This window comes from Chionomys nivalis, chromosome 7 (assembly GCF_950005125.1).
Source record: "Chionomys nivalis chromosome 7, mChiNiv1.1, whole genome shotgun sequence".
Lineage (NCBI taxonomy): Eukaryota > Metazoa > Chordata > Mammalia > Rodentia > Cricetidae > Chionomys > Chionomys nivalis.
In genome coordinates, this window is record NC_080092.1 from 43,419,760 (window position 1) to 43,444,213 (window position 24,454).

A 24,454-nucleotide genomic window follows, 5' to 3' on the forward strand; every position below is an offset into this window, starting at 1 on the left:
AGCTGTTTGCATTCTGATTGAAAAAACCCTAAATTTTAGAAGTATTCTTTTTCTTAATGATTTACTTACTTTTATTTTATTTTATTTTTTTTTAAATATTTATTATGTGTACAACATTCCTTCCATGTATGCTTGCAGGCCGGAAGAGGGCACCAGATCTCATTACAGATGGCTGTGAGCCACCATGTGGTTGCTGGGAATTGAACTCAGGACCTCAGGAAGAGCAGTCAGTGTTCTTAACCTCTGAGCCATCTCTCCAGCCCTACTTACTTTTATTTTATGTGCATTGGTGTTTTGCTTGCATGTATTTCTGGCCAAGGATGTTGGATTCACTAGAACTGGAGTTATAGACAGTTGTGAGCTACCATATAGGTGCTGGAACTTGAACCCAGGTCCTCTGGAAGGGCACCCAGTGCTCTTAACCATTGAGCCATCTCTCCAGCTCCCTAGAAGTGTTTTTTTAAAAATATAAGACCGTGACTGGGCATAATGGAGCACAGCTTTAATCCCAGCAATCTAGGGGCAGAGGGATGTGGTCTGCATAGAGGGTTCCAAGATAGCCAGTACTACATACCGAAACCCTAGGTTTTTTTAAAATCTGCTTTTCCCTTTCAAGATTTTTTGTGTTTATGCGTATTTTGATTGCAATATGCCTGTGTACCCTTGTGTTCTTGGTGCTCACAGAAGCCGGAAGATGGTGACAGACCTGAAACTGGAGTTACAGATGGCTGTGAGCCGCTACGTCGATCTGGGAATCAAACCTTGGTCCTCTGGAAGAGGAGCCAGTCCTCTTACCTACTGAGCCATCTCTCCATGTTTTGGAAAAACATCATATAAAAAAATCTGTTTTCATTTGGACCCATCCAGTTCCCGTTCTATAGCTTGGGTTCTTCATCCTGTCCTTGTGTGTTTGAGAATACTGGCTCACTGTGGTTCCTGTGGAGAACTCTGGTTCCAAACACATAGCTGTGTTTCTCCGTGTTAGATTCTATCCTCCAACACTTGCAACAATGCTGTCTGCACCAATCTCACAGCCCTACCAGTCTCACCAGGGAGATTTAGTTGTATTCTTTCAGACTGTAATTGACACACAGCACAGGAGCTATCCAATGACTCATGAGTGAGGTTTGGATAGGTGAGGAGTTTTCTGGAGCAGAGGGAAGACAAGGGGTGGCAGGTAGGAGAGGGCGGTGTGTCCACCGCAGTGGCTCAAGCAGTTCTTTGTTTACAGTGGGGGTAGTAAGCGTTCATGTGGGAGCTGTGTGGAGTGGGCGAGAGGAGATGACTGGGAGGGTCTTGAACATGGGCTGGATGCTGGGGTCCACACGGCAGGTGCTTAGGAATCACTAGAAGTATCAGTAGAGTCCCAGTTAGATTTTTTTTGGTCAACTTGACACAAGCCAAGGTCATCTGGGAAGAGACAACTTCAGCGGGGGAAACTGCCCTGCAGACAAGTCTGGGGGGCGTTTTCTCGATTCGTGATTGGTGTGAGGGGAGTCTAGTTCACTGCGGGTAGTGTCACCCCCTGGGCAGGTGGCTTTGGGTACCCATTGTATAAGAAAGCAAGCTGAGCAGGCCATGGGAAGGAAGTCAGTAAGCAGTGCTCCTCCATGGTGTCTGCTTCGGTTCCTGCCTTGGCTTCCATGATGGACTACAACCTGTAAGTCAAAACAAACCCTTTCCTCCCAAGTTGCTCTTGGTCATGGTGTTCATCACAGCAATAGAAACCCTGCATAAGACAAGTAAGAAAAGTGGATACTGTGAGACAGAAGCCAATCACGAGATGGCTCTGTACCTTCCTAAGTGGAGACACTGGGATTCCCCAGAGTCAACGTGGTTATGTGAGCACACCCTCCCTGAGCTGTGACATGGGTGACATGTCTCTGCTTCCTGTTTCTCCCCCATCAAGGGCAGTTTCCTGCTCCAGCTTCAAAAGAACAAACACTCAAAACAAAGGAAGTGGTCCTCAACCACGGGAAGCAGGAAGTGTCTGCTGGGTCCTCGGCTGAAGCCCAGGGACAGTGGGATGGAGTCCGTGGCCCTGTACAGCTTTCAGGCCACAGAGAGTGACGAGCTGGCCTTCAACAAGGGGGACACGCTCAAGGTACCGAGCTGGAGCCGGGATGATTGGGCTAACAGGGGTGGTGGGTTGGAATCAGGGTCCAGGATAACGCTGGTAGTCAGGGCTGTGAGGGACAGGCTCAGCTGAGCCACCTCTGTGTCCCTCAGTTTCTCTGTCTAGGAAATGGGAATAGTGATTACCTCCCTTTGGGGTCATTGTGAGAGTCTGAGGCAGCTGCCACAGTGCCTGGCAGGAGTTCGTTCAATTCCCCAGTTTTGTACTTTAAAACAACAACAACTGAGAGAAAGAGAGTTAGAGAGAGAGGGTGTGTGTGAGAGAGAAAGAGAGACAGAGACCGTGTGTGTGAGACAGGTGGTCTAGAATAAGCCAACATCCTAACCAAGTGGGGCCAAGATAGCTAGGATTTAAGTGTCCAGCAGTAATGTGGGGAGAGGGAAAGCAGAATGATATACTTCCTTTGCTCTCACCTGGGCTCCTCTGGGTCGAAATGGTGGCTGTCCGCGCTGTTAGAGATGGATGTGTGAACCGTCTAGTAAGAGTGCCCTTACTTAGACATTTGCTGCAATGGAAGAGCCCGGGGGCCACAGTCAAGATCTGGGGGTGGCCATGCTAGATCATAGGCACTGGAACACTAATAGCCTCCCCTGTGCCCTCCGTTGCCCTTCCAGTGACCCACGGGAGCAACTGGCACAGGGCTAGGTAGCTACCACCCTGAGTCTGGCCCCAAGAGTCAAGCATGGGGACAGCTTCTCTGAAGCTCATCCATGGGACCCATGCTCAGCGAGGAGCTCCTGGGTGTGGAAGACCATTGCCTGGCTGCAGCGAAGCGAGGCGGGGAGGTATCTGCGTGAGCTGAGTGTAGAGCGGAGTCTCAACTTTTATTGCTTTAACTCTTGGGCCTTTGTTCAGTCCCTTGGGTGTCCGAAGCTCTAAGCTGGGCTCAAAGGTTGCTATGGGTCTAAAGCAGCCATATACATTTGTGGCGTCCCCTTCTTCAAGGCAAGGTGCTGGCACCTGGGTCTGCCTAAGCTGTTGGCCCTGGGTCCTGTGCACACTCAACCAACTTTGGATCTGCCTAAGCTGTTGGCCCTGGGTCCTGTGCACACTCAACCAACTTTGGATCTGCCTAAGCTGTTGGCCCTGGGTCCTGTGCACACTCAACCATGTTGTATTTGCCTAAGTTGTTAGCCCTGGGTCCTGTGCACACTTACCACTTTGGCCTGGGAAGGGCCCGGGCTAGGAGACTCTATGTGGATCCTAGTTTACTTCAGAGGCCTCAGCTACTCTGGAGACCAGCTCGGGATATATCCTCACACACACTTGAGGCTGGAAGGTAGCTGGCCCACAGGAATGCTGTGTAGAAGATTCTAGCCCAGGTTCAAAGGGCCCAGTGAAGTCCCCAGAAAATTCTGTGAAGCCTGATAGCCTCCTCCTTCACAGATTCCCAAGAGGATCAGGGAATCACATTGCTAAGAGTCTACTGAGAAATGGGGGTGAAGAATGGGGGGAGGGGAATCCAGCTACCCATCCCAAGCCATGAGAATAAGGACCTGGAAGCCCAAGGCAGGAACAGCTTGCACAGTCGGCTTTCAGTAAGGGGGTGGGTAGGGAAGCAGAAGAGGCCCATGTCAAGTTTATGGGGCTATGAGTAGTCGGCAGACATTGGGGAGCTGCATCCCCTTGATTCATTTGACAAGCACTGGGTTATTTAGCCAAGCTTCGTGTAAGGGCACAGGCAGAAAGGCTGAGGCTGGGGATTGGGAGAGTCGCCGTAAGCAGGGAAGACAGAGCAACTTTTCAAAAGAGGCGTAGAAACCTGGGCACTGAAAGAACTGGCTGTGCAAAGAGCCTGGGGAAGAGAGCCCAGGTCAGACAAAACCCCGAGTCAGGACCTTGACCTGTTTGAAGAGTCTGACAAAACTGTGAGAGGGAGGGGAGGAGTCCAGGTCTGCTGGGTGAGCAGAAGGGACAGAAGGGACACAACCATAGCTCAGACTAAGAACAAACTTCAAGACCAAAATGACAGTAATGTAAAAAGAGCTCTTGCTTTGTTTTGTTTGTGAGACAGGGTCTCACTACGGAGCAAGGCTGTTCTGGAACTTACTACGTAGACCAGGTTGACCTTGAACTCAGGGATCAGACTGCTTCTTCCTCCCTGTTGCTGGGCTTAAAGGCATTTGATACCACACCTAGCTTTAAAGAGCTCTAGAAAGTGTGTGTGTGTGATGTATATGTATACTATTACACACACACACACACACACACACACTTACACTATTCTGTCACAAGTGGGAAGACAGACAAGGGACACAAGCAGAAACTTGCAAGAGAAACAAAGTGAGCAGGTGGCCGCCCCAGATGCATCAGTGACAGGCACTGTGTGACTGGTGTCTGCTGCTCATTCTGCATGACTTCGTTGTATTTTAATTAATCTATTATTTTGAGACAATATCACTATGTAGCCCTGGCTGGCCTGGAACACACAGAGATCTGCCTTCCTCTGCCTCTCCCTCCAGAGTATGTTGCTGAACACGTTCACCACCATGCCTAGGACTTTAAAAACTTCCCTTTGAAGAACACCAAACAAACAAATAAAACTTCCAAGGTTGTTGAGAGTGTGGAGAGGTGTGTACTTCCTTGTGGGGTAGCAGATGGGTGAAGTGACTGATAGACATCTGGGAAACACATAAAAAGTTTTAAATGTTTGCACTTGGCCTGGTGGCATGTTCCTGTAGCCCCAGCATTTGTAGTGCTGAAGCAGGAGGATTGCTTGAGTCTAGGAGTTTACCTGGACAGCATTGCAAGTCCTGTCTCAAAATGAATAAATGAAAAATAAGATAATCTGTTGTGTGGCCCAGAAAGTCCCTTTATAACCAGACAGTATCTGACAGGGTTGCCACTTCCAGGCAGCTGATGCTCTGGTGGTGGCCACACCACAAATTAGGCACAGGAGTCATCCTGAGTGGGCGTGGTGGCACAGCCAGTGATCCCAGCCCTCAGGAAGGTAGGTGTAGCCCTACCACTCTGTGTAAGAATTCAGCACCAGTCGGGTGGGGATTGGGCGGAAACCCATCCTCCCCACCCCAGAGCACCGGAAATCACTGAGGGTGCAGAACTGTCAGGACTATTCCAGCCCAGAGTCACATTCTTTTTGTTTATTTGCTTGTTTTCTTCCTTTTTATAAAACTGTAGTATTTACACTGTGTGAGGGCATGGATGCCACAGTGCACTTGTGAAGCTCAGAGAACAACTTGGGGAAGCCAGGTCTCTCCTGCTACCGCGTGGGTCCCAAGGACCGAACCTAGGTCATCGAGCTTGGCAGCAAGTGCTTTTGTCTGCTGAGCTCTCTCCCTGTCCCTCTTGTTTGTGAGACAAGGTCTCCCTGTGAAGCCCAGGCAGTTTGAATTCACTATGTAGCCCAGGCTAGCCTCAATCCTACAGTGATCCTCCTGCCTCAGTTCCTCAGTGCTGGAATAGAGGCTCATGCACCCCACCAGGGCAGCGCTAGGAAGGCGCTCAGGACTTTGTGCGTTCGAGGCAAACACGCTATCTCTCGGTCCCTCTTCAGAGTCCTTGCACAGGCTGGTTCTGCAATCCTTTTTGTATTGATTTCCCCCGGCTCTGCTTTAGGCCTGTTTTAGACTGGCAGGAAACCGCAGGATAGGAGGGTGCATCCCCCACTGCTGCAGTGAGCCACCAGCTGCTAGCCGTGGTTACGGATCGCTACGTGAGTGCTGCCCACCACACATCTAGATTTGATTTCCTCGTCATTTCAACTGGTTAACAAGTTGTGTGAAATAGTATTCAGTATCTTCATTCTAACATTTTTGGCATCACTTTAAACTTGACCCCAGAGTGCTTCCCCGCCTCGCTGTAGTCTCCCCTGGCTATTTGGAATTTAAAAAGATTACACCCATGTGTACTGCAGCGGCACTTCCTCTCTGGCCAGGGCTTCTACACTGTGTGCTGGTGGCGTTCAGCCCTTCCCCAGTTGGGCTCTGGCGAGTGTCACCATGTCATGCCAAGTCGTGCCAGCTTGAAGGGGGAACACAACTTCCTCTGCAGGTGCTGCTCAGAAAATCTAGGAGGAAACCCCCTGGCCCATAGGCCAGCTCAGGACATGTATGTGGCCCTGAGTGAGTCTTACCAGGGATGAAGGCTCTCTTTGGCAGGCGAGGCGGTGCTTGCAAGGGTAGCTAGCTAGCACCCTGCCACTGTTCCCTGGAGGAAGAGCACGACACTATTCTCTCTCTCTCTCTCTCTCTCTCTCTCTCTCTCTCTCTCTCTCTCACACACACACACACACACACACACACACACACAGATACGGAGTCTCTCCATGATCAGCTTGCCTCAGAGACCCAGGCTAATATCCCCTGGAAAGCTGATGGCACCCATGCACCCTGGCAGCCTACCCTGAATCTGAGCATCTCTCCCTACCCCCGAGCCCTCTCCTCTGGTCATGGAGCCGATGTACTGCCCTTCAGCACATGCTGCTGTCCTGCCTCCAGCCCACACCAGACATGCCAGCCTCCTTTAAGGAGACAGAGGTGGGTCCATCTCAGAGCCGTCGCCCTGGCTATTCCCCATTCCCTCTACTTGGACACCATTCCCCTATCTTTTCACCATTGGTTTTTTTCTCTCCTTCCTTCCATCCTTTTTTATTTTATTTTTTTAAATTTTGTTGTTTTTTTTAGCTCTACATTTTTCTCTGTTCCCCTTCCTACCTCTCCCCTCCCCTTCAGCCCTCTCCCAAGATCCCCATGCTCCCAATTTACTCAGGAGGTCTTTTCTTTTTCTACTTCCCATGTAGATTAGATCCATGTCTGTCTCTCTTAGGGTCCTTGTTGTTGTCTAGGTTCTCTGAAATTGTGATTTGTAGGCTGGCTTTCTTTGCTTTATATTTAAAAACCACTTATGAGTGAATACATGTGATAATTGTCTTTCTGGGTTTGGGTTACCTCACTCAAAATGATGTTTTCTAGCTCCATCCATTTGCCTGAAAAATTCAAGATGTTAAGCCAGGTGGTGGTGGCGGCGCATGCCTTTAATCCCAGCACTCGGGAGGCAGAGGCAGGTCGATGTCTGTGAGTTCGAGACCAGCCTGGTCTACAAGAGCTAGTTCCAAGACAGGAACCAAAAGCTACGGAGAAATTCTGTCTCGAAAATCAAAAAAAAAAAAAAATTCGAGACGTTATTTTTTCTGCTGTGTAGTACTCCATTGTGTAAATGTACCACATTTTCCTTATCCATTCTTCAGTTGAGGGACATTTAGGTTGTTCCCAGGTTCTGGCTATGACAAACAAAGCTGCTATGAACATAGTTGAGCACATGTCCTTGTGGCACGATTTGAGTCTTTTTTCTTTTTGCTGTTGGAGAATGGAGAACTATGAACAGTGTCTTACTATGTCACCCAAACAAGGCTAGAACTCAACAATCCTCCTGCCTCAACCTTCTAAGTGCTGGGGTGACAAACATGGACCACAAAACTAGCTGATTCCTTCTTGTAAATTGGGGCATCTCCAGAAAGACTTTTGTGAGTCACTCTGGGTACCCCTTTGGCAGCTCCTTGTCCAAACAATGGCTTCCACAGTTCTCTCCCCAGCATGAGGCTGCTGTTTTCCTTGGCTCTTTGCTTCTTCACAGCACCACTGCCCGTGGTTCACAGGCTCCTAAGGCTGCATCTCTAGGACTCCTGCAGTCTGCACCCAGTAGGTGTTCAGTCAAGAGCTGTCAGTGACTGTGTCTGGGGACAGTGGGGAGACCAGCAGCAGATAGGGCCAGAGGTGGCACAGACAGGATCTGTGCCTGACCTGGGAAGCAGGACTACCCTGAAGTGTGTTCCCTGGGGAAGTTCCCAAAGCTCCAAAGGTCTGGGGCTCCATCAACAGTAAGAATTCAGCAAGGTAAGCACAGAAGCACCTTGGGTCTCTATAAAGAGATGGGTAGAAGCAGGACAGCACATGGCAGGGGTTACAGGCACAGTGGCTGCTTAGGTACTACAGGATGGGATATTGTATGGTGTTGGCCACAGCTGTGCCCATTTTATAGACAAGGACACTAAAGTCAAAGCTCTAGAGACAGCAGGAGCAGCCAGAGCTCAAGAGCACACGGACTTCTGTCTCAAGCTGTGGCCACTGGGGAAACTTGGTTTCATTTTGAGTGAAAGTGGTCCTGCGTCAGCTACCTGCTTCCATCTGCCTGGTGCTGCTGACCTTGTTCAGACCAGGAAGGAAGAAATAGCTCAGCGCTGGCTCCAGGGCCTCTTAGGGGGCTCAGGTTGGAGCTGAGGCACAAGCCCAGACTTCCAGGTGCTTTTCACTTGTGGATCATACTGGAATATGTCTGTGTCCCCTGTTTCTGTTATTCTGGTGGTGAGGGGAGGGGGGCAGCCGGCTCTGCAGTGGCTCCAGGTACAGAGCAGGAGCAGAGAGGGGGATGAAAGCCCGTGGTGGGTCAAGGCCCCCATGACCAGCACTTCTAAAACCCCAGGTCAACTATGCTGTGCCGCTCTGGTTAAGTTCACTCCTCTGAGTCTATCTGTGAAACAGTACTTGGTGATGTTCAGCTTCTTCTGGTTGCTTGAGAATTGGGGTGACACAGGGCAAGTGTACCCACGGGATGAAGTGTGCTGTCCCCTCCCCAGGGCTACTTTCTGCCTTTCAGTGGTTAACGCAGTGATTCTCTGTCCAGTTCTGCCTAGTACACCTGGGGTGACAGGGCCCAGCAGGCTTGCAGGGTGTCTGTGGAGTCCAAGCATCTGGGCCAGAACCTGGGAACTAGCTTCATCAGAACACAGCTCTTTCGTCTGTTCTGCTATTCCTGGCCCTCATGTTGTCCCAAACACGAAATTTATGTGACCCAATGTTGGGGCTCACTGACTCATCTGGGGGTCTCCAACTTCATGTCACACCTCAGTGGTCAGTGATTGGCTGTTCTGGGTTCCTGCAATCAAAAGACCTACTCTCACCCCCTGAGGCCCCTGGGGCACCCTGGGGGTCTGGATGGCAGAGCACAGAGGCCACAATGCCCCGTGCCATAACCACAAACTTACATGGGCTCAGCTGCCTCACCAGGAGGCACAGGCCTGCTGTGGATGACCATCCATCAGCCTGTAGGCTGCCTTGGCCTGTGGGCTGCATCAGGGCCTCATCCAGGGCTCTGACCTCCAAAAGGCCTGGGAACAGCTGCAGACAGCAGGACCTCAGCAGGTGGCTAAGCGTCCATGTTGCTCCTGCCTACAGATCCTGAACATGGAAGATGACCAGAACTGGTACAAGGCCGAGCTCCGAGGAGCCGAGGGTTTTGTTCCCAAGAACTACATCCGTGTAAAGCCACATCCGTGAGTAGGCCCCACTGCCACCATCCACCTGGAGGCTATCAACCCCACTTTGTTCTGCCAGAGCCAAGATGTTTGGGATGGTCCTAGGTACTGCAAAGCCCGAGGAGATGGACACTGGCTAATCGGTCTGAAACTTGGGGAGGCTAGGCGTACAGTCAGACCCAGATGTCTCAGGCCTGGGACCTAGGTCAGGTTCCTAAGAGGTGGCATTGAGCATTGCTCTCAGAATGCCTGGGCCACTAAAAAGTCCCTGACCACCAGCTGGATATACCTTAAATGGCATCGGGGTCATTGGTCTGGTTCCAGGGACCCAGGCACAGAGACAGAGGGATCAGAACAGTGGGAGACACAGGGCATAGAAAGAATATGTGGAAAGGCAGACAGCATCAGGGTACCTCTCAGAAGGGGTGGCAGTGAGTGAGACATTGAGGGATGGATGGGAGTTGGCTGTATAGACAAAGGTGGGGGCTTAAAGCATTTTCAGGGGAAGGTAGAAAGTGGGAGGAAGCCAGAATGAGCCAAGGAGAGCAATGAGTAGAACCAGTACAGGGGACTGGCCGGAAGAGCCTGGGGTGCTGAGCCAAGGGAGTGGGAAGCCATGGGGTCCTGAGACGGTGTGTGTAGGGGGGAGTTCAATTAACAGGTGGGAGCTATGCTGTGGTCTGGGTGGGAGGGATGGAGGTGCAGGGTGGGGCTCAAAGGGTATTTCCTCTGTGTCTTTTTTCTGCTTGTTTCCAAACGTGCCGCTACCTCTCTACCACCTCCAGCTTCCTGTTTGGGGTCCTCATCCCCAACCACCCTGCTGGGTCCCAGGCCTTCCTGCCAGGTACACCCCCCACCCACCCACCCACCCACCCAGAGGCAGGGGAAGGAGAACACAAGCATGAAGAGAGAAAAGCACAGCATGTAGTTCAGATGCTAGCCAGGCGAAGCCCGGGCCATGCGCGAGCTAAGGCTGTGATCATCTGTGTGGCCTCAGGGAGGGCATAAGGCAAAGGTTGGGGGGCTGTGTGTGGAGTCTGAACTGCTGAGAAGCCCTGACCCTGGGCTAGGAGAGAGATGGCAAGGGCTGAAGTCCTGGGTCAGGCTGTCATGGAGGACAGGAGGACGGAGGGGCCAACAGGGTACTCAGAATCACGGAACCCAAACCCCTGGTGGCCTGGAGGGCGGCTCTGGCCACCTGTACTTAGACCAAGCAGGATCATGATCAGATGCTAGCCAGATCCTAAGGGCCCTGCTGAGTAGTTGGCCCAGCTTGGTAATCTTAGGCCCTACCCAAACCAGCTCTGGGAGACATTCCCTCTTGGGTGGGGAGAGAGGGCTGTAATCCTCAAAGGCCTATGCCAAGCCCCCTCTATCCCTGAGCCCCAGGGTGTCCTCTGCCCCTGGACCAGGAGGCACTATCCCTACTCTCAGTGAAGTTGGAGGACTGTGGAATGGTGGGGTGGGAGGTTCTCAGGAAAAGGATAAACCCCTGGGCCTGCAAGTTAGAACAGAAGTTTGCCAGGGAAGACAGAAACAGACCCAGGGGTGTGTGGAAGGTAGGGAATGAGCCATGTTCTCATAGTGGCAGCTGGAAAAGCCCCCAGGTGGCTGTCCCTCCAGCTGCCCAACTGTAGAGGAGCTATTAACATCCTCTTACGGACCAGCAGAGGCACAGAGATTGGGTGGCTTGTCCAACATCACTTAGCCGGCAAGAGGCAGGCTGGGATTGCAGTTAGATGGTAGAGGCTCTTCATGAGCCTGCAGAGAGGGACAGAAAACCTGTGAGAGCAGCGGTGTGTGGGGGCGGGGAACCTCTCAGGAGACCCCAGGCCTCCCTGAGTTTCAGTTTCCACATCAATAGAAGAAGCAACATGATGTAGTCAAAGACAGAGTGATGAGAACTGAGTGTGAGAACTCCGGGGAGTGTTCCCTGTCCTTCAAACAAGTAACCCCCTCTCTCCATAACTCACAGCCCACTGGACCCATTCCCTCTGACCATGTCACCCCAGGGGTCCCACCTCTGCTGCTTGGAGACCGTATTAGTCAGGGTTCTCTAGAGTGACAGAACTTAAAGAATGAATCCTTCTCTCTCTCCTCCACCTTCTTCTGTGTGTGTGTGTGTGTGTGTGTGTGTGTGTGTGTGTGCGCACAGGCGTGTCTGTATGCTTTATTAGAACAGGCTGTGGTCCAGTTAATCCAACAATGGCTGGCTATGGATGGAAAGTCCAAGAATCCAGTAGTTGTTCAGTCTACGAAGTTGGATGTCTCATCTGATCTTCAGTATACGCTGGAATCCCAGCGTAGGCTCTAATGCCAAGGAAGGAATGAACTTGCTAACAAGGCAAGGGCAAGCAGACAGACAGCAAAAGCTTCCTGCTCCCATGTCCTTACATAGGCTTCTAGCAGAAGGCATGCCCAGATTAGTGGTGGAGTTTCCCAGCTTAAAAGATCTGGATTAAAGGCACGTCTTCCTACCTCAGACATATGGATCAGAAGTAGATCTTTCTACTTCAAATTAAGCAGAATTCCCTCACAGGTGTTCCCTGTTTTGGGGGGTTTAGTAGTTAAGTTGACAACCAAGAACAGTCATCCAAGAGACCCAGTTCTAATGTGTGGGTTTTGGAGTTCCTGCCAGGCATGACAGGCAGTCTGCCATTCCTGAGGACCCCTCACCTCCAGGGAATCCTCTCTAGATCTCAGCACACTAGCCTAGAAGAGTGGCTGGCTGGCAAGGCTGTCGAGGCTGCTGCAGGACCTGGCCAGCCCCACAGATAGGAAGGACACCGGGAGAGGCTGTTCCTGCAGTCCTGTACCAAGGCTACTCCTACTCTGGAGGGGCTCAGGAAAGGGAGGACACTACTACTGATGTCATCCGTACTTATTCAGGGTGTGACAGGCCAGCATGCCACCACTGACCCATACCCCAGCACGGGTCTGCACTTTTTAACTTTTGAAGGTTTGTCCTTGGCCAGTGAGATGGTTCAATGGTTAGAGGTGCTTGCTGCCAAGCCCGATAACGTGAGTTCAGTCTCTAGGACTCAAATGGTGGAAGGAGAGAAAGGACTTCTGCTCCCTCTATATGTGCTACGGACATTCCTGCATATGTACCCACCAGAAATAAACACATTTTAATGTTAAAAAAAAAAATCAAGGCTAGCTCAGTGGTTAAGAGTACATACTGGTCAGGCAGTGGCGGCACACGCCTTTAATCCCAGCACTCGGGAGGCAGAGACAGGTCTCTATGAATTCGACAGACCTAGGGCAACACAGAGAAAATGTCTCGAAAAACAAAATAGAACAAAACAAACAAAAAAGAGTGCATACTGCTCTTGTAGGAAAACCATGTGTGGTTCCTAGCACCTGCATCAGGTAGCAGCTTACAACCAGCTCCAGGGGATCTGACACCCTCTTCCGGATTCACGCGCACAACACCCTCCCATGTATGTATGTATGTATGTACGTACGTGTGTATGCATACGTGTGTGTTTGTAATTTAAAAATAATAAAAATAAATCTTAAAAGGGAAGGAAATTCTCCTCTACTGTCAGGTTGGAGTGTACAGGCTGGTGGAGCCCTGGAGCCTGGCCCTTGTTTGTCTTGGGTGTGGGTTTGTCTGGCCTGGTAAGAAGCAGCAGAGACAGGTTGTCTTGGATGTTTTTTATTTGTTTTTTTTGTTTGTTTGTTTGTTTTTGTTTTTTTGATTTTTCGAGACAGGGTTTCTCCGTAGCTTTTGGTTCCTGTCCTGGAACTAGCTCTTGTAGACCAGGCTGGCCTTGAACTCACAGAGATCCGCCTGCCTCTGCCTCCCGAGTGCTGGGATTAAAGGCGTGCGCCACCACCGCCCGGCTGTCTTGGATGTTTTTTGCCTCTGCTGTGTGTAACCTTGATTTGCTTCTTCCCTGCTTCTCAATTTCCCCACATGGAAAATAAGACAATGGTGCCAGGGACAGAAGGCCAGTCCTGCCCAGCATTGACACTGTCCCCTCTCTGCACAGGTGGTACTCGGGCAGGATTTCTCGGCAACTGGCTGAAGAGACTCTGATGAAACGGAACCACTTAGGAGCCTTCCTGATCCGGGAGAGCGAGAGCTCCCCTGGCGAGTTCTCCGTCTCTGTGAAGTGAGCTCCGGGGTGGGAGATGCAGGAGTGGAGCAGACCTGGTAGGGCCCCTGGCTGGGTAAAGGGCTCAGAAACAAGTCCTCTGAGCCCTGAAAAGCACAGGGAAGTGCTGCAAGCACACTGGGCGCACCCACAGTGGCAGCCCAAGACAGCCAGACTTCTTGCCCGAGCCGGTTTCTTAGTTAGAGGAGGAACAGTGTCCATTGGTGCCCCGGGCTGGTGCCCAGAGAGTGTTCCTGACCTTGATGCCAGGAACTTCTAATTCTGAAACTGTCATTTTGTGGCTGTGTGACATAGAACCAGTTATCTAACTTCTCTGAGCCTGTAAAGCAGAATGTAGTGTTTACTCTATAGGGAGGAGCTCACACCTCGCAGGATAGGGCCTGACCACAGAAGCTCAAGCAAGGTTGCTGAACGGGGAACTGTGAGGCTTACTAAAGATGAACACAGTTGCTCTTTAGTCTGGTATAGCAGAATAGAATTGAGGATTGCGGGGTCAGCCCCTGGCCGCCAGTTCTGGCAGGTTATTGACTTCTCAGTTGCGCCAGGCTGGCTGGAAGCTGGGAAGCAGACTGGAGACGACGAAAATGAGGGCTGCACGGTGGAGACAGAAACAAGGAAACAAACACATTGGGAGGTTAACCAGGGAAACCTGCTGGGGTCTCTGAGCCGGGAGGCACTCTTCTGCCTGGTGCCCAGGGGAGGCTTTCAGGCAGGGGGAGCTACAGTGCCAAAACCCACTGTGGGATGCCCTGGGTTGTGCAAGAACCCTGTTGCCAAGTGGTGGGAGCGGCTGAAACAAGGGACAAGGCCTGACACACACTCAAAGAGAGGGGGCCATGTGGCAGAGGGCCTAGCACACAGCTTGGGCTTTTCTCTCAGAGCAGTCCCGAGTCCTGGGGGGTTCTGAGGAGGAAAAGTTCCATCTGTAGCAAGTCCCCCTGGTGGCTGTGAGGAGGAAGGACTTGGCGGGCTGAGGCAGCAGGAAGCCAGCAGCAGACAGTGTGCTGGGGAGGAGAGTGGTGTCAAGGCCTAGAGGTGGCATGGCTTAGAACAGCAGGCCCCACAGGATCTGTTTTGTTGCCTGGCTGCTCCTGGAATGAGCTACTGTGCTAAAGGGACAGAGGGAGGTGTGACCTATGTGTGCCTCTTCAAGGATGCTTGACCTCTGGCCAGCGGCTTTCAACAACAGGCCTATCGAGGACCAGGGCAGTATAGGACCCTTCTGCTCCTGTGGACTACGGTCTCTCCCTTCTGCTCTCATGGCCTGTGGGAGCTGCAAGACCCACCGCCGTGGGGAGCTACTGCCCTGGGACCACATTGCGTGTCCTGTCTCCTGCAGCTGCTTGGCAGCCACCCCAGCCACTGGCTATTTCAGGAAGGTCCCCCACACTTTCTCCAGCCACCCCAACTGTGCAGCAGCCATTGGCTGCTCCAGGAGGGTCCCAACCACATTCCTCTTGAGCGTCCCAGAGACCCAGGCTGTCTTGACAGATTTTGGAAGGTAGCTCTGACTGGTCACCGTGGGACAGGGAGTATGATGGGATACACATAGACCAAGAACTTCTACCATGAGCAGGTGCAGGAGGACGTCTAAACACAGAGGTCATACTCCAAGAGGGGAAGAGGCAGCAGTCAGGCCTTAAGCATGTGTGGGAGCTCTACTGGGGGCTGGGGGTATCAGGCACAAGAGACAGCATGTATGGCGATCCAGAGGTTGTACGTTGAGGGCTGCTTGGATAGTAGCATGTCTGACTGGAAGGGCAGATGGCAGTGTTCTGGGGCAGATTTTAAGTAGGGGAGCTGAGCTGATGTGTGGTACTCAAAAATACCCTGGCCCACACCCCACCAGCCCCTTCCCAAGGAGTCCTAGCCAAGCACCTATGTTGGACCAGGCCAGTGCTTCCCCAGCTTGGACCACCAGGTGGCCATCTCCACCCTCATTTCCTCCCAGGCTGGGTCAGGGATCCTGAGACAGACTAATGTGTTAGGATCCCTGAAAGGGAGTGAGTCCCAGCTCCAACGTCTCCTTGCCCTGAAATCCAGACAAGTTATCCTGGGAGCCTCAGCTTCCCCGTCCACAAAGCAGACATTGGCATAAACAGAACTGTGTTCTGGGTACCCACTCTGTAACTATTGCCTGAGGTGGAACTGGAGGGGAGCACCTGCTCGGAGACCACTTCTGGCTCCCCTGCCCTTGCCCAGGGCTTCCCAGAAGACAACTGGTTGGGACGGTTGGGAGCCCTGGCTTTGCCTGGATCTTGTGTATAATTTCAAGCAGACTCTGGTCCTCTCTTGGTGGTCATATCCTCAGCTGTGACCCCAAGTCAACCTGACAGTCCGCCCTCCCTGGCATGGATCTCCCACAAGTTCATACCAAGACACATAAAGCTGTCGTCACAGGTGGCTTCATGGGCCTTAGATGCTGTGCAATGCCATAGCACAGCTAGTTGACTGGAGAGGTTTCAGAGAGCTGACCCCTTGAACCCTGTGTGCCTAACTGTCCCCACGTACTCCTCTCTAGGCCACTGGAGACTCTTCTGTCACAGCTGATAGTCCCCAGTTAAGGTGCCTTGCTTCCTTTCTGGCCATGGGTGCCTTGGAGTTAGTGAACACTTGTCTGCACCACCAGACGGGTGCTACACTGAGTACCTACTGTGAGCCAGGCCCTGTCCCTGAGGCCACTACTAAATAGGACAAAGCTCCGTGTTCCCCAAATACCTGTGTCCTGGTAGAATGAAGAGCTCGTGATCAGCAAATAATGGCACCTGGAGTAAACGAGGCAGGGCTGTAGATCCCAGTGTGTAGGTAAAGAAAGAGGGGTGAGGAACTTGCTACTGACCTCAGTGTCCTGCCAGACAGTTTCCTGTAACAAAGACCTGGCATGGCCTCTCAAGGCCGGCTCTCTTCTCCCTGTGTGCTGCAGTGAGGACTCTCCACTCCCCCTTGTTCCCCAGTGGACGGAGCAGTGAGTGCCCAGACCTGACCCAAGTGAACCCCAGCTGGGAACAGCGGCATGTGGGCTCCTGCCCACCCAACCTCTCTTCCCCTCTCAGCAGCAGTTGCTGCGACCAGGCAGGAAAAACTCGATGAGCAAGACTGTCCTGACTAAGACCATGAGTTTTTCAAATGCGGGGAACTGGCTCAGCATAGTCCCTTTGGGGGTTGGGGTCAGGGTCAGAGTGGTGCCCAATGAGGGACACAGGCAGTCAACTCCACAGAGGTGGAGATAAGTAAAAATAAGTGTGCCAGGGATTAGTGCAAAGCCCTGGAGTCCAGAACCCAGCTCTGGGGCTTGGGGGCAGGGTGGGGTCCTGAGGAGCAGTGTGGGATGGAGAAGTAGAGAGACTGACCCCCTTCCAGACAGCCTGGCCCTTCCTCAGCTGGGAAACAGGAAAAGCTACAGTGCAGGCCAGGCGGAAGAAAGGACAAGACATGTCACATACAGCCCAGACTGTCACATTTCCCAGCCCTAAGAATTTCCCAGCTGCCAGGTTGGAAAGTTCTAGAACTCCTGGCCCCATGCCCTGTCCCCCAGCTCTCCCATGGGATCCAAGAGCAACCCTCTGCAAAATTCTCCAAGCCTCAGGCTCTCAGCTGCTTTTGGAGGAGCAAGGACTTATGAGTCCGGAGCCTGCCCTGTCCCACTCCATCTTGCCTTGCTGGGTCCCTGCTGTCCTAGCCAAGTCAAGCCACTCTGTTGTTCACAGTGACCCCTCCCCATGCAGCTACCCCTGAGGCCAGAGAGGTGGGCCCACCATCCCCTGCTCACCCTCAACACCCACACCTTAGGCACTGAGGCGTGGGGATTGTGGCAGACCTGGCAGAAGCCTCCTCTGAGGAAATTTGGCCCTTCCAAAGGTGTATAAGCAGTGCCATGACTGCAGGTAGGGCTGATCTGAGGCCAGGTCACCTGGTAGCTACAGCCCCCATGGAAAAGCCCTCAGCAAAGCCTGTGGTGAGGGGCCCTCAGGCTGGCTCTGTGGTGAGGGCTGAAGGCGTCGTGGGCTGTGGAGACATTCAGGGCAGCTCTATCTCCTCGTTTCTGGTGCCTGTATACAAGCCTTTGTGAGTTTTGTGAGCGACAAGACTGGGTGAGGATACTGGGATCCAAGTTGAACCCTGGCCCTGATGAATCGCATGAGGTCAGCTCTCCAGAAGTGGGCAGTTTATCAGTGACTTGACCGTGAATGGTAATGCAAAAATACGTTCGTCCTGAAAGACCAAGGCCTAGAGAGAGGATTGTTTACGTAGTCCAGACTGGCTTCACACTGGACTCTGGGATTCCAGGTGTGAGCCGACGCCCACTCCAGACTCTAGTCAGGGCTGGGCAGGGAGCGTCCCCAGATTCCTAGCGCTGTCTTCATCCTAAACCTTCAGCCCATCCCTGGGGCTGGAGAGAGAAGGAGCAGTGGAGGGCAAGGTGCGGTTACAGACTTGGGAGGAGAATGGTCTCTCTGGAGGGCGCAGCCCAGGGTGTAGGTCGCATTTGGAATAATATCTGGGACATATTGTCCCGGTGGGAGTGACAACTGCCATTGTCCCACCAATAATCAATCAGAGAGCTCCTCTGAGCATTTGTGACTAGAGGCAGCCCCACCTAGCCTTCCTTCTGTGGATTTCTGGACAGGCTGCGGCTGCACTCAGGCCTCAGTTTCCCTACTGTGCATAGGGTCAGGAGGCAAGATTAGCCACCTGTGACAGGAAACGGGACCCAGATTTAACAGCTGCCACCGTGCCCACCCCCAATGGCAGCCCTGAAGCTGCCTGGCTGTTCTGGTGTGCGACAGCCAGGACACAGTCCCTAACAGGATGGCCTGCTTTAGTGGGACTGGGATAGACTTGGTAAAATTGGTTGGCCTTGGTCTCAAAGGCTGAACATAGAATTAGAAAGCAAGGGGCCGTTGGTATCAGAGAAGCTAGCAAAGACAAGAAGCCAGCTCTTGAATCTGAAGAGTTGGGTTTATCATGAGGGCAGTGGCAGCCATGGAAGGCTCTTGAGGGGAAAGAACATGGAATACTCAGAACGCCTGGGTAGCTCTCATAGGCACAGAGTTTGATCAGAGTCTGAATGATCTTGGGACTCACTCCCCAGAGTACTGTGAGGACTGGGAGGGGAAGGGGAAGAAAGAGACTGTCAAAGTTGAGGGGATGCCAAAGAAGTATGAAAGACATGTGCCCAGAGGTACCCAGGGATGGTGCCAGTACACCAATGGTGTTTTTCAGCTTCCTTATCCTAAAACACTATGAAGTGTTTTCCCTATAAGAAAACTGAGGAGTTCAGAGGAGTTAAATGGCTTGCCTGAAGCCACACAGCAAGGAAGTGTCATTGTCTGGAGCCCATGCCCTGAATTCCATATTCTACCAGGATGGCTTCCTGTATCTTTGCCTCCTTTGACTTCAGATCCCCCAAGAGCAGTGCCTGGCTCCAGAGACGGGGCTAGGTCTGAGGCACTGGGTCTTCCCCACAGTTATGGCGACCAGGTGCAGCACTTTAAGGTGCTTCGAGAGGCCTCCGGGAAGTACTTCCTATGGGAAGAGAAGTTCAACTCCCTCAACGAGCTGGTTGACTTCTACAGAACCACCACCATCGCCAAGAGGCGGCAGATCTTCCTGTGTGATGAGCAGCCACTGCTCCAGGTAAAGCTGGGCCCAGGAACCCTGAGTCTGAGGAGCACTGCCTTGCCCTCCCCAGAAGCCCAAGTCCCCAAAGCGGCATGAGTGTGGTCCCTACAGGGAAGGAGGAAGGGCTGTAGAGAAGGTAGGAACAGTGCAGAAACTTCACCCTGCCCACACAGGGTCTAGAGTGTGTAATAGGTGAAAATAAGCGCTCGCTAGTGAGCGAGTGTATAGACACCTGCTGAGTCCCACCCACCGAGCTGCGCTGTGCATTCCGATTTGGGTTTTGGCAGAATTTTTGTTTATTTTGAGGTAGGATCTTTCTGTGTATCCCGGGCTGGCCAGAGATGTGCTATGTAGAACAGATTGGCCTTGAAGTCTCCGTGATCCTCCTACCTCAGCCTCCCGAGCACTGGGATGAGCCTGGTACTCTGTGCCCACGTTATGCCCACCTCTTCATTCCCGTTACACAGATAAGGAAACAGGGGCCAAGAGTGAGCCCGCTCAGTGAGAGGTTCCTTCTCTGCTTCCCAAGGAGGAGCTGAGCTTGGACAGGATGTGGGCAGTGTGACCCCCTCAGGGACAAGGCCTAGCTGGGCCCCGGGTGTAGAGAGATCCCTCCAGCCCTAGTCCTCACAATAACAATGATTTTCCAGCAGCCGGTCCTTTCATCAAGGAGCCAGGAGCAGCTCTCGCTCTCATTAGGATGACGACACCAGCCAACTGGGTTATTAGTGCAGCACGGTGTTTTGCTTCGAGGCCAGGACAAATCAAGACCTGGGCACATTTGAACTTGAGCACCAAGAGAGGGAGGGGAATATGATTCTTGCCAAGGCTTGGAGAGGGCTGCTCAACTTCGCAGTCAGGCCTTGTGTTTTCTCTTCTCTGAGATCCTGCTATGTGACCTGGGGGCCATTTCAATCCTTAGCTCGGCCTTGGTTTCCCCTTTGTTCAATGGGACGAGTTAGGGGTTTGCTTTACCAGGAGAGACACACTGTGACTTCAGAGACCCCCCAGTGGTGCCCACATGGCTCCACCGCCTGGCCTAGTGAGCTAAGGTCCAAACAGCAGCCCCTCCTGCTCACCACCTAGGCCAGCTCTGCCTGGTGAAAGGGAGGGGCTGATCTGACCTGTTTTCCTCTGTACTGGCTCTGCCAGAGCCTGGGGTCACCATTGGGGGGGGGGCAGGGTGAGCTTCTTCCTTCCTGGGCAGAGCCCACTGATCCTATCAGGTTTGGAAGTTCTGCAGGCTCAGCAGAGGCGGAGGGGAGGGCCTGAGCTGGGACACAGCAGGTGCCTAGCAGGAACAATAGGGAAGACAGTAGGGCCCAGGAGGCAGAGATGAACCGAAGCCATTACACCCAGGACCCAGACCTGAGAGCAGATTGTAGGGGTAGCGTTTCTGCTCCTCCAAGCCTGAGGCGGCTGTGGCAGAATCTGCTCCTTAGTGTTTCCCAAGCCTTGGAGTACTTCCATGCCTGGCATCAGTTACCATGTTTTTGTGGGCCCAGAGGTAGGTAACAGGACCCAGAGAGAGTTGGACCTTAGTTCCACAAACTATGTAGCAGGGCTGTGAGTGGCAGAGGGCCTGTCCCATGTTCCCCAGCGGGAGCGCACGTCTTCCATGGGGCTCCAGGGGAAGGACAGCTCACTGCTTCCAAAGGCCACTAATCATTCTGCCTACTCCTCCACAGCCGCCCCGGGCTTGCTTTGCCCAGGCCCAGTTTGACTTCTCAGCACAAGACTCATCCCAGCTCAGCCTCCGCCGAGGTGACATCGTGGAAGTCATAGAGTGTGGGGACCAGCACTGGTGGCGGGGCCGGGCCGGTGGGCGTCTGGGTTTTTTCCCACGGAGCTACGTGCAGCCGGTACACCTGTGACCCCGTAAGACCAAAGGAGCGATGCTCTGGGCACAGCCTCTTCACACTAACCAGGACCCACATTGGTCACCACCAGGCTGGTTGCCAGGTTCATGAAGCCACCCGCCACTGACAAGGCCCAGCCTCTCTAGGCTTGAGGACCGACTGCTAATGGCTAGGGCCCCGCTCAAAGAGTGCTCCCCTTGAGCAGTTACCTGCCGCCCATGTTTCAAAAGCACCCTTCAGACTGTGCAAGTTGCAGGGAATGTGACTTAGCCCTGAGCAACCTGGACTTCCATGAGGACGCAGGGTTCCTCCCACTTCAACACTTTGGAAGCCCCTGGCCTTACCCTACCAGCACCTGATGAGCTCTATAGAGGTGAGGCCCCTTAGGGACAGATGCCATACAGTGGGTCCCCTCCTGTTGGCTACAGAGAGAACCCAGCCTGGAGGCATGGGTTCTGCTTGCTCTGGAGGAACAGACAGCCTACGGCCTGCATCGAGTGGACATGAAGTCCAAGGAGGTGATGCCTGGCCACTGAGGGACCCTGAGCTATCTCTGCCCAGAGTCACAGCACCTTCAGGTTGGGAAAACTGGGTCAGATTTGACAAGGCCTGGCATGGTGGTGGGCTTTGGGGGAGGGAGGAGGAGAGAGAGAGAGAGCGCACCTCTGTGGTTGTCTTTAGTCCCTTGAAGAGCCCAGGTTGCAGGGGTTCTCCCTGAGTCCAGGCTGGCCCAAGACCCTTCAAGCTCTGAGCCTGGTATACCCTATGCTCCCAACCCATACCTGCATATTCAAAATAAAACATGAACCAGGAGACATCCAACAGAATCTCCCATATCTGACTTCTCTTTTTTGTATTTATTTTTGTTTTTACATCCAGACCATGGTTTCCCCTCCCTCCTCTCAGTCCCCTGCCCCCCAACATATCTGACTGTTTTTGAAAGGTCTCCCCACCATATTTTCAGAGCTCCAGTTCCTCTGGCTCAGCCAGACACTTGGTACTGACTACTGTAGAGCTGTTGACACACTCTGTTTCCTTGGGCCTCCATGGCCAGCCTAGGAAGGAGGGTGGCCCTGAGGACTGAAGCGCCCACATTCCCACTGGGGTGGCAGCATCAGGCAAAGTAGGCATAGAAGAAGATGTTGACGCACATAAGGAAGATGGCATTGAAATTGCACACGCGGGTCCAGAAGGCGCGTTTCTGGGGTGTCAGGCCGTCGTCTACAGGAGGTTGAGGCAGGTCAGTGAGGGATACAGGCTATACTTGGGTGTCCATACTCCCAGCCCCAGCGTGGTGGTGGGATGAGGAGCAGTCCCAGGGGGATCCACTTACCTGCTTTGGTTCCTAAGGACGGGTCCAGAACCAGAGTCCACCAGGTTAGGTTTTCTATCTGCAGGGAAGAGGTGTGGCAAGACAGAGTGACCCGGAAAGTAGCAGGTCAGTTACAGAAAGAAGCTTCAAACAAAGACAGAGGTCTGGGCCAGGAAGGGTTAGGAGTCAAAGGTGGGAATGTCTGGAATCAGAGAGGGGCACAGAGACAGGAATCCATCAGTCAGGTCAGGAATGGGGCCTGTGGTGACTGGGGTCAGGGAACAGGACTGCCTCACCTGGCTTTGCTGAGGGGGCGGGCTCAGTAGGCTTCCAGCAGCCACGACAGCGCAGGTGAGGAGGAAGAGGGCAATGGCAAAATGCAAGTAGTGCACACTGCGGAGGAGGGCTGGCCCCGAGTCTGCCTGGCCGCAGGGGGGTTCAGGGTACAGGAATTCCAGGACCAGCCTCAGGGCACCCACCAGCAGCCCGGCCATTAGGCCCCAAAAGGCCCCCTAGGGAAAGGAGAGACAGAGGAAGACCTCAAAGGACTCGTGGGGCACCCTTAAGGGGAACCCCACCGGACCTGTCTGGGCTACCCACCTGCTCATTGGCCCTCCTCCAGAAGATGCCCAGGACGAAGATGGCGGTGACAGGGGGCGCCAACGAGCTGGTCACCGACTGCATATAGATGAAGAGCTGTCCACTGTTGGAGCCCTGCAGGACTGGGATCCAGGCCACGCTCACGCCTATGAGCACCACGATGACCAGCCTGCGGGCAGCCAGCCCTGCCTCAGCTTTGAACTTCCCTTGCTCCCCAAGACCTGCCTCTGGTTCCCTCTGCCCGTTTCAGCGCATGCCACCAGTGACCAAGCGCTCCTGCTCCATCTCCTGCCGTGGCTCCCTGTGGCCCATGCGGCCAGTTACTCAACCCTGCCCTTGCCTTCTCCGTGCGCCCCCCAACTGCAAGCACGCACGCGCTAGGCATTGGGGGTCGGTGAATGTCACGGTGGCCCTCATACCTGGGGCCAGCCTAGTGGGATTTAGAACACCTGCGGAAACTGCACAATCCCAGCCAGCATACTCTAGTCCCTTAACCCTCAACACTCGGCGGGTGACACCCCGCCTCCCACCTATCCGCTGCCCGCGGGCGATTTGCTCCTCCCACAAGGCCTTGCTGGAAACTCTCCAGGCTTTGGGGCTGGCCTTGCTAACAGATCCACCGTCCTACGCCCAAAGGAACCCAGGGGCAGTGTGGGTCTGGGGGCTTCAGGGGGGAGCCTGGAAACTCAGAGGCTGAGTCACCATGCCAGGGCTGTAATCCCACCTGGTCGAGTCCTCTCCCCTCTCACTCAGGGGTACGGTGGGCGGGCGAGGCCGGTGGCCGGCGCCGTGCAAGACCGACTGACTGGCTGTGTGCAGAAGGGTGGGTCCTTTCCCCACCTTCCCACTTTGCTTCAGGCCGGGCCCCAGGCAGAGGGTGGCAGAAAGAGGAGGTGCCGCTTTGATTGAGGCTAATTAACCCTTAGACTGGAGCACAGCTGGGCGCGGCCTCTTCAAAGCCTGGCGGTCTCCACCGACATGCCCCGCACCCTCCAGCTGGAGGGCTTAGCAGCTCCTGAACTTCAATCTTCAGGTTGCTGGCCTTCCGTTCAAGCCGGGCCCCTGGATGAGGAGGAGGCTGCCTCTTCCTAAAACAACCTCCAGGGGGTGTGCACACAGCCAATCTCATGAGTGTCTGGCATGGTGTGAGTTGTTTGTGTGTGCGTGTGTGTGTGTGTGTGTGTGTGTGTTGGGGGGGGGCTGAGTCCTCCGAATTGCTCAGCTGGACATAGAACTCCAAGGGAAGAAACAGAATGGGGCAGCTGTGAGGGAGTAAAGGAGGGGGGCAGGGTCCTGAGCATCACTGTCCGCCTGCAATCCCAGCTTGCCTGATGGCCTAGGACAGCTCTCTGACTTAGAATGAGGCCAGGAAGAGCCTGTTTCTGGGAGGCCAGGGGGCCATAGGCCAAGGTTGCTAGGGCTACTGGAGTCCTAGGCTTGGAGATGCCCAGACCCAGGGCCTGGGAGGTGGGAGTCTGAAGGGCTTCTTTCAAGGAAAAAGCTATCTCAGACAGGCCTCTGGTCACACTG

At 53.4% G+C, this 24,454-nt stretch overlaps 2 protein-coding genes across 3 annotated transcripts in view; one reads left to right on the top strand and one right to left on the bottom strand.

The window, feature by feature from the left end:
• Positions 1-1,937: 1,937 nt before the first annotated feature.
• Positions 1,938-21,830, top strand: LOC130877928 (GRB2-related adapter protein). Its single transcript, XM_057775597.1, has 5 exons — positions 1,938-2,104; positions 9,328-9,425; positions 13,406-13,528; positions 19,000-19,168; positions 20,842-21,830. The coding sequence occupies exons 1-5, from the start codon at positions 2,027-2,029 to the stop codon at positions 21,025-21,027; spliced, it is 654 nt and encodes a 217-aa protein (XP_057631580.1). The 5' UTR covers positions 1,938-2,026; the 3' UTR covers positions 21,028-21,830.
• Positions 21,831-22,126: 296 nt separating this feature from the next.
• Slc5a10 (solute carrier family 5 member 10) overlaps positions 22,127-24,454 on the bottom strand; it is a 50,836-nt gene continuing 48,508 nt past the window's right edge. For both annotated transcript variants that reach the window (XM_057774582.1, XM_057774581.1), the window contains 4 exons: positions 22,925-23,093; positions 22,621-22,836; positions 22,346-22,403; positions 22,127-22,233 (listed from right to left, as the gene is read on the bottom strand). In XM_057774582.1, the coding sequence (XP_057630565.1) occupies positions 22,127-22,233; positions 22,346-22,403; positions 22,621-22,836; positions 22,925-23,093 (550 nt within the window). The remainder of the gene's footprint in view (positions 22,234-22,345; positions 22,404-22,620; positions 22,837-22,924; positions 23,094-24,454) is intronic.

Coding starts and splice junctions, on each gene's coding strand:
- LOC130877928 (XM_057775597.1), top strand. CDS start 2,027: ATGGAGTCCGTGGCCCTGTACAGCTTTCAGGCCACAGAGAGTGACGAG. Junction 2,105..9,327: donor ACAAGGGGGACACGCTCAAG/GTACCGAGCTGG, acceptor TCCTGCCTACAG/ATCCTGAACATGGAAGATGA. Junction 19,169..20,841: donor ATGAGCAGCCACTGCTCCAG/GTAAAGCTGGGC, acceptor ACTCCTCCACAG/CCGCCCCGGGCTTGCTTTGC.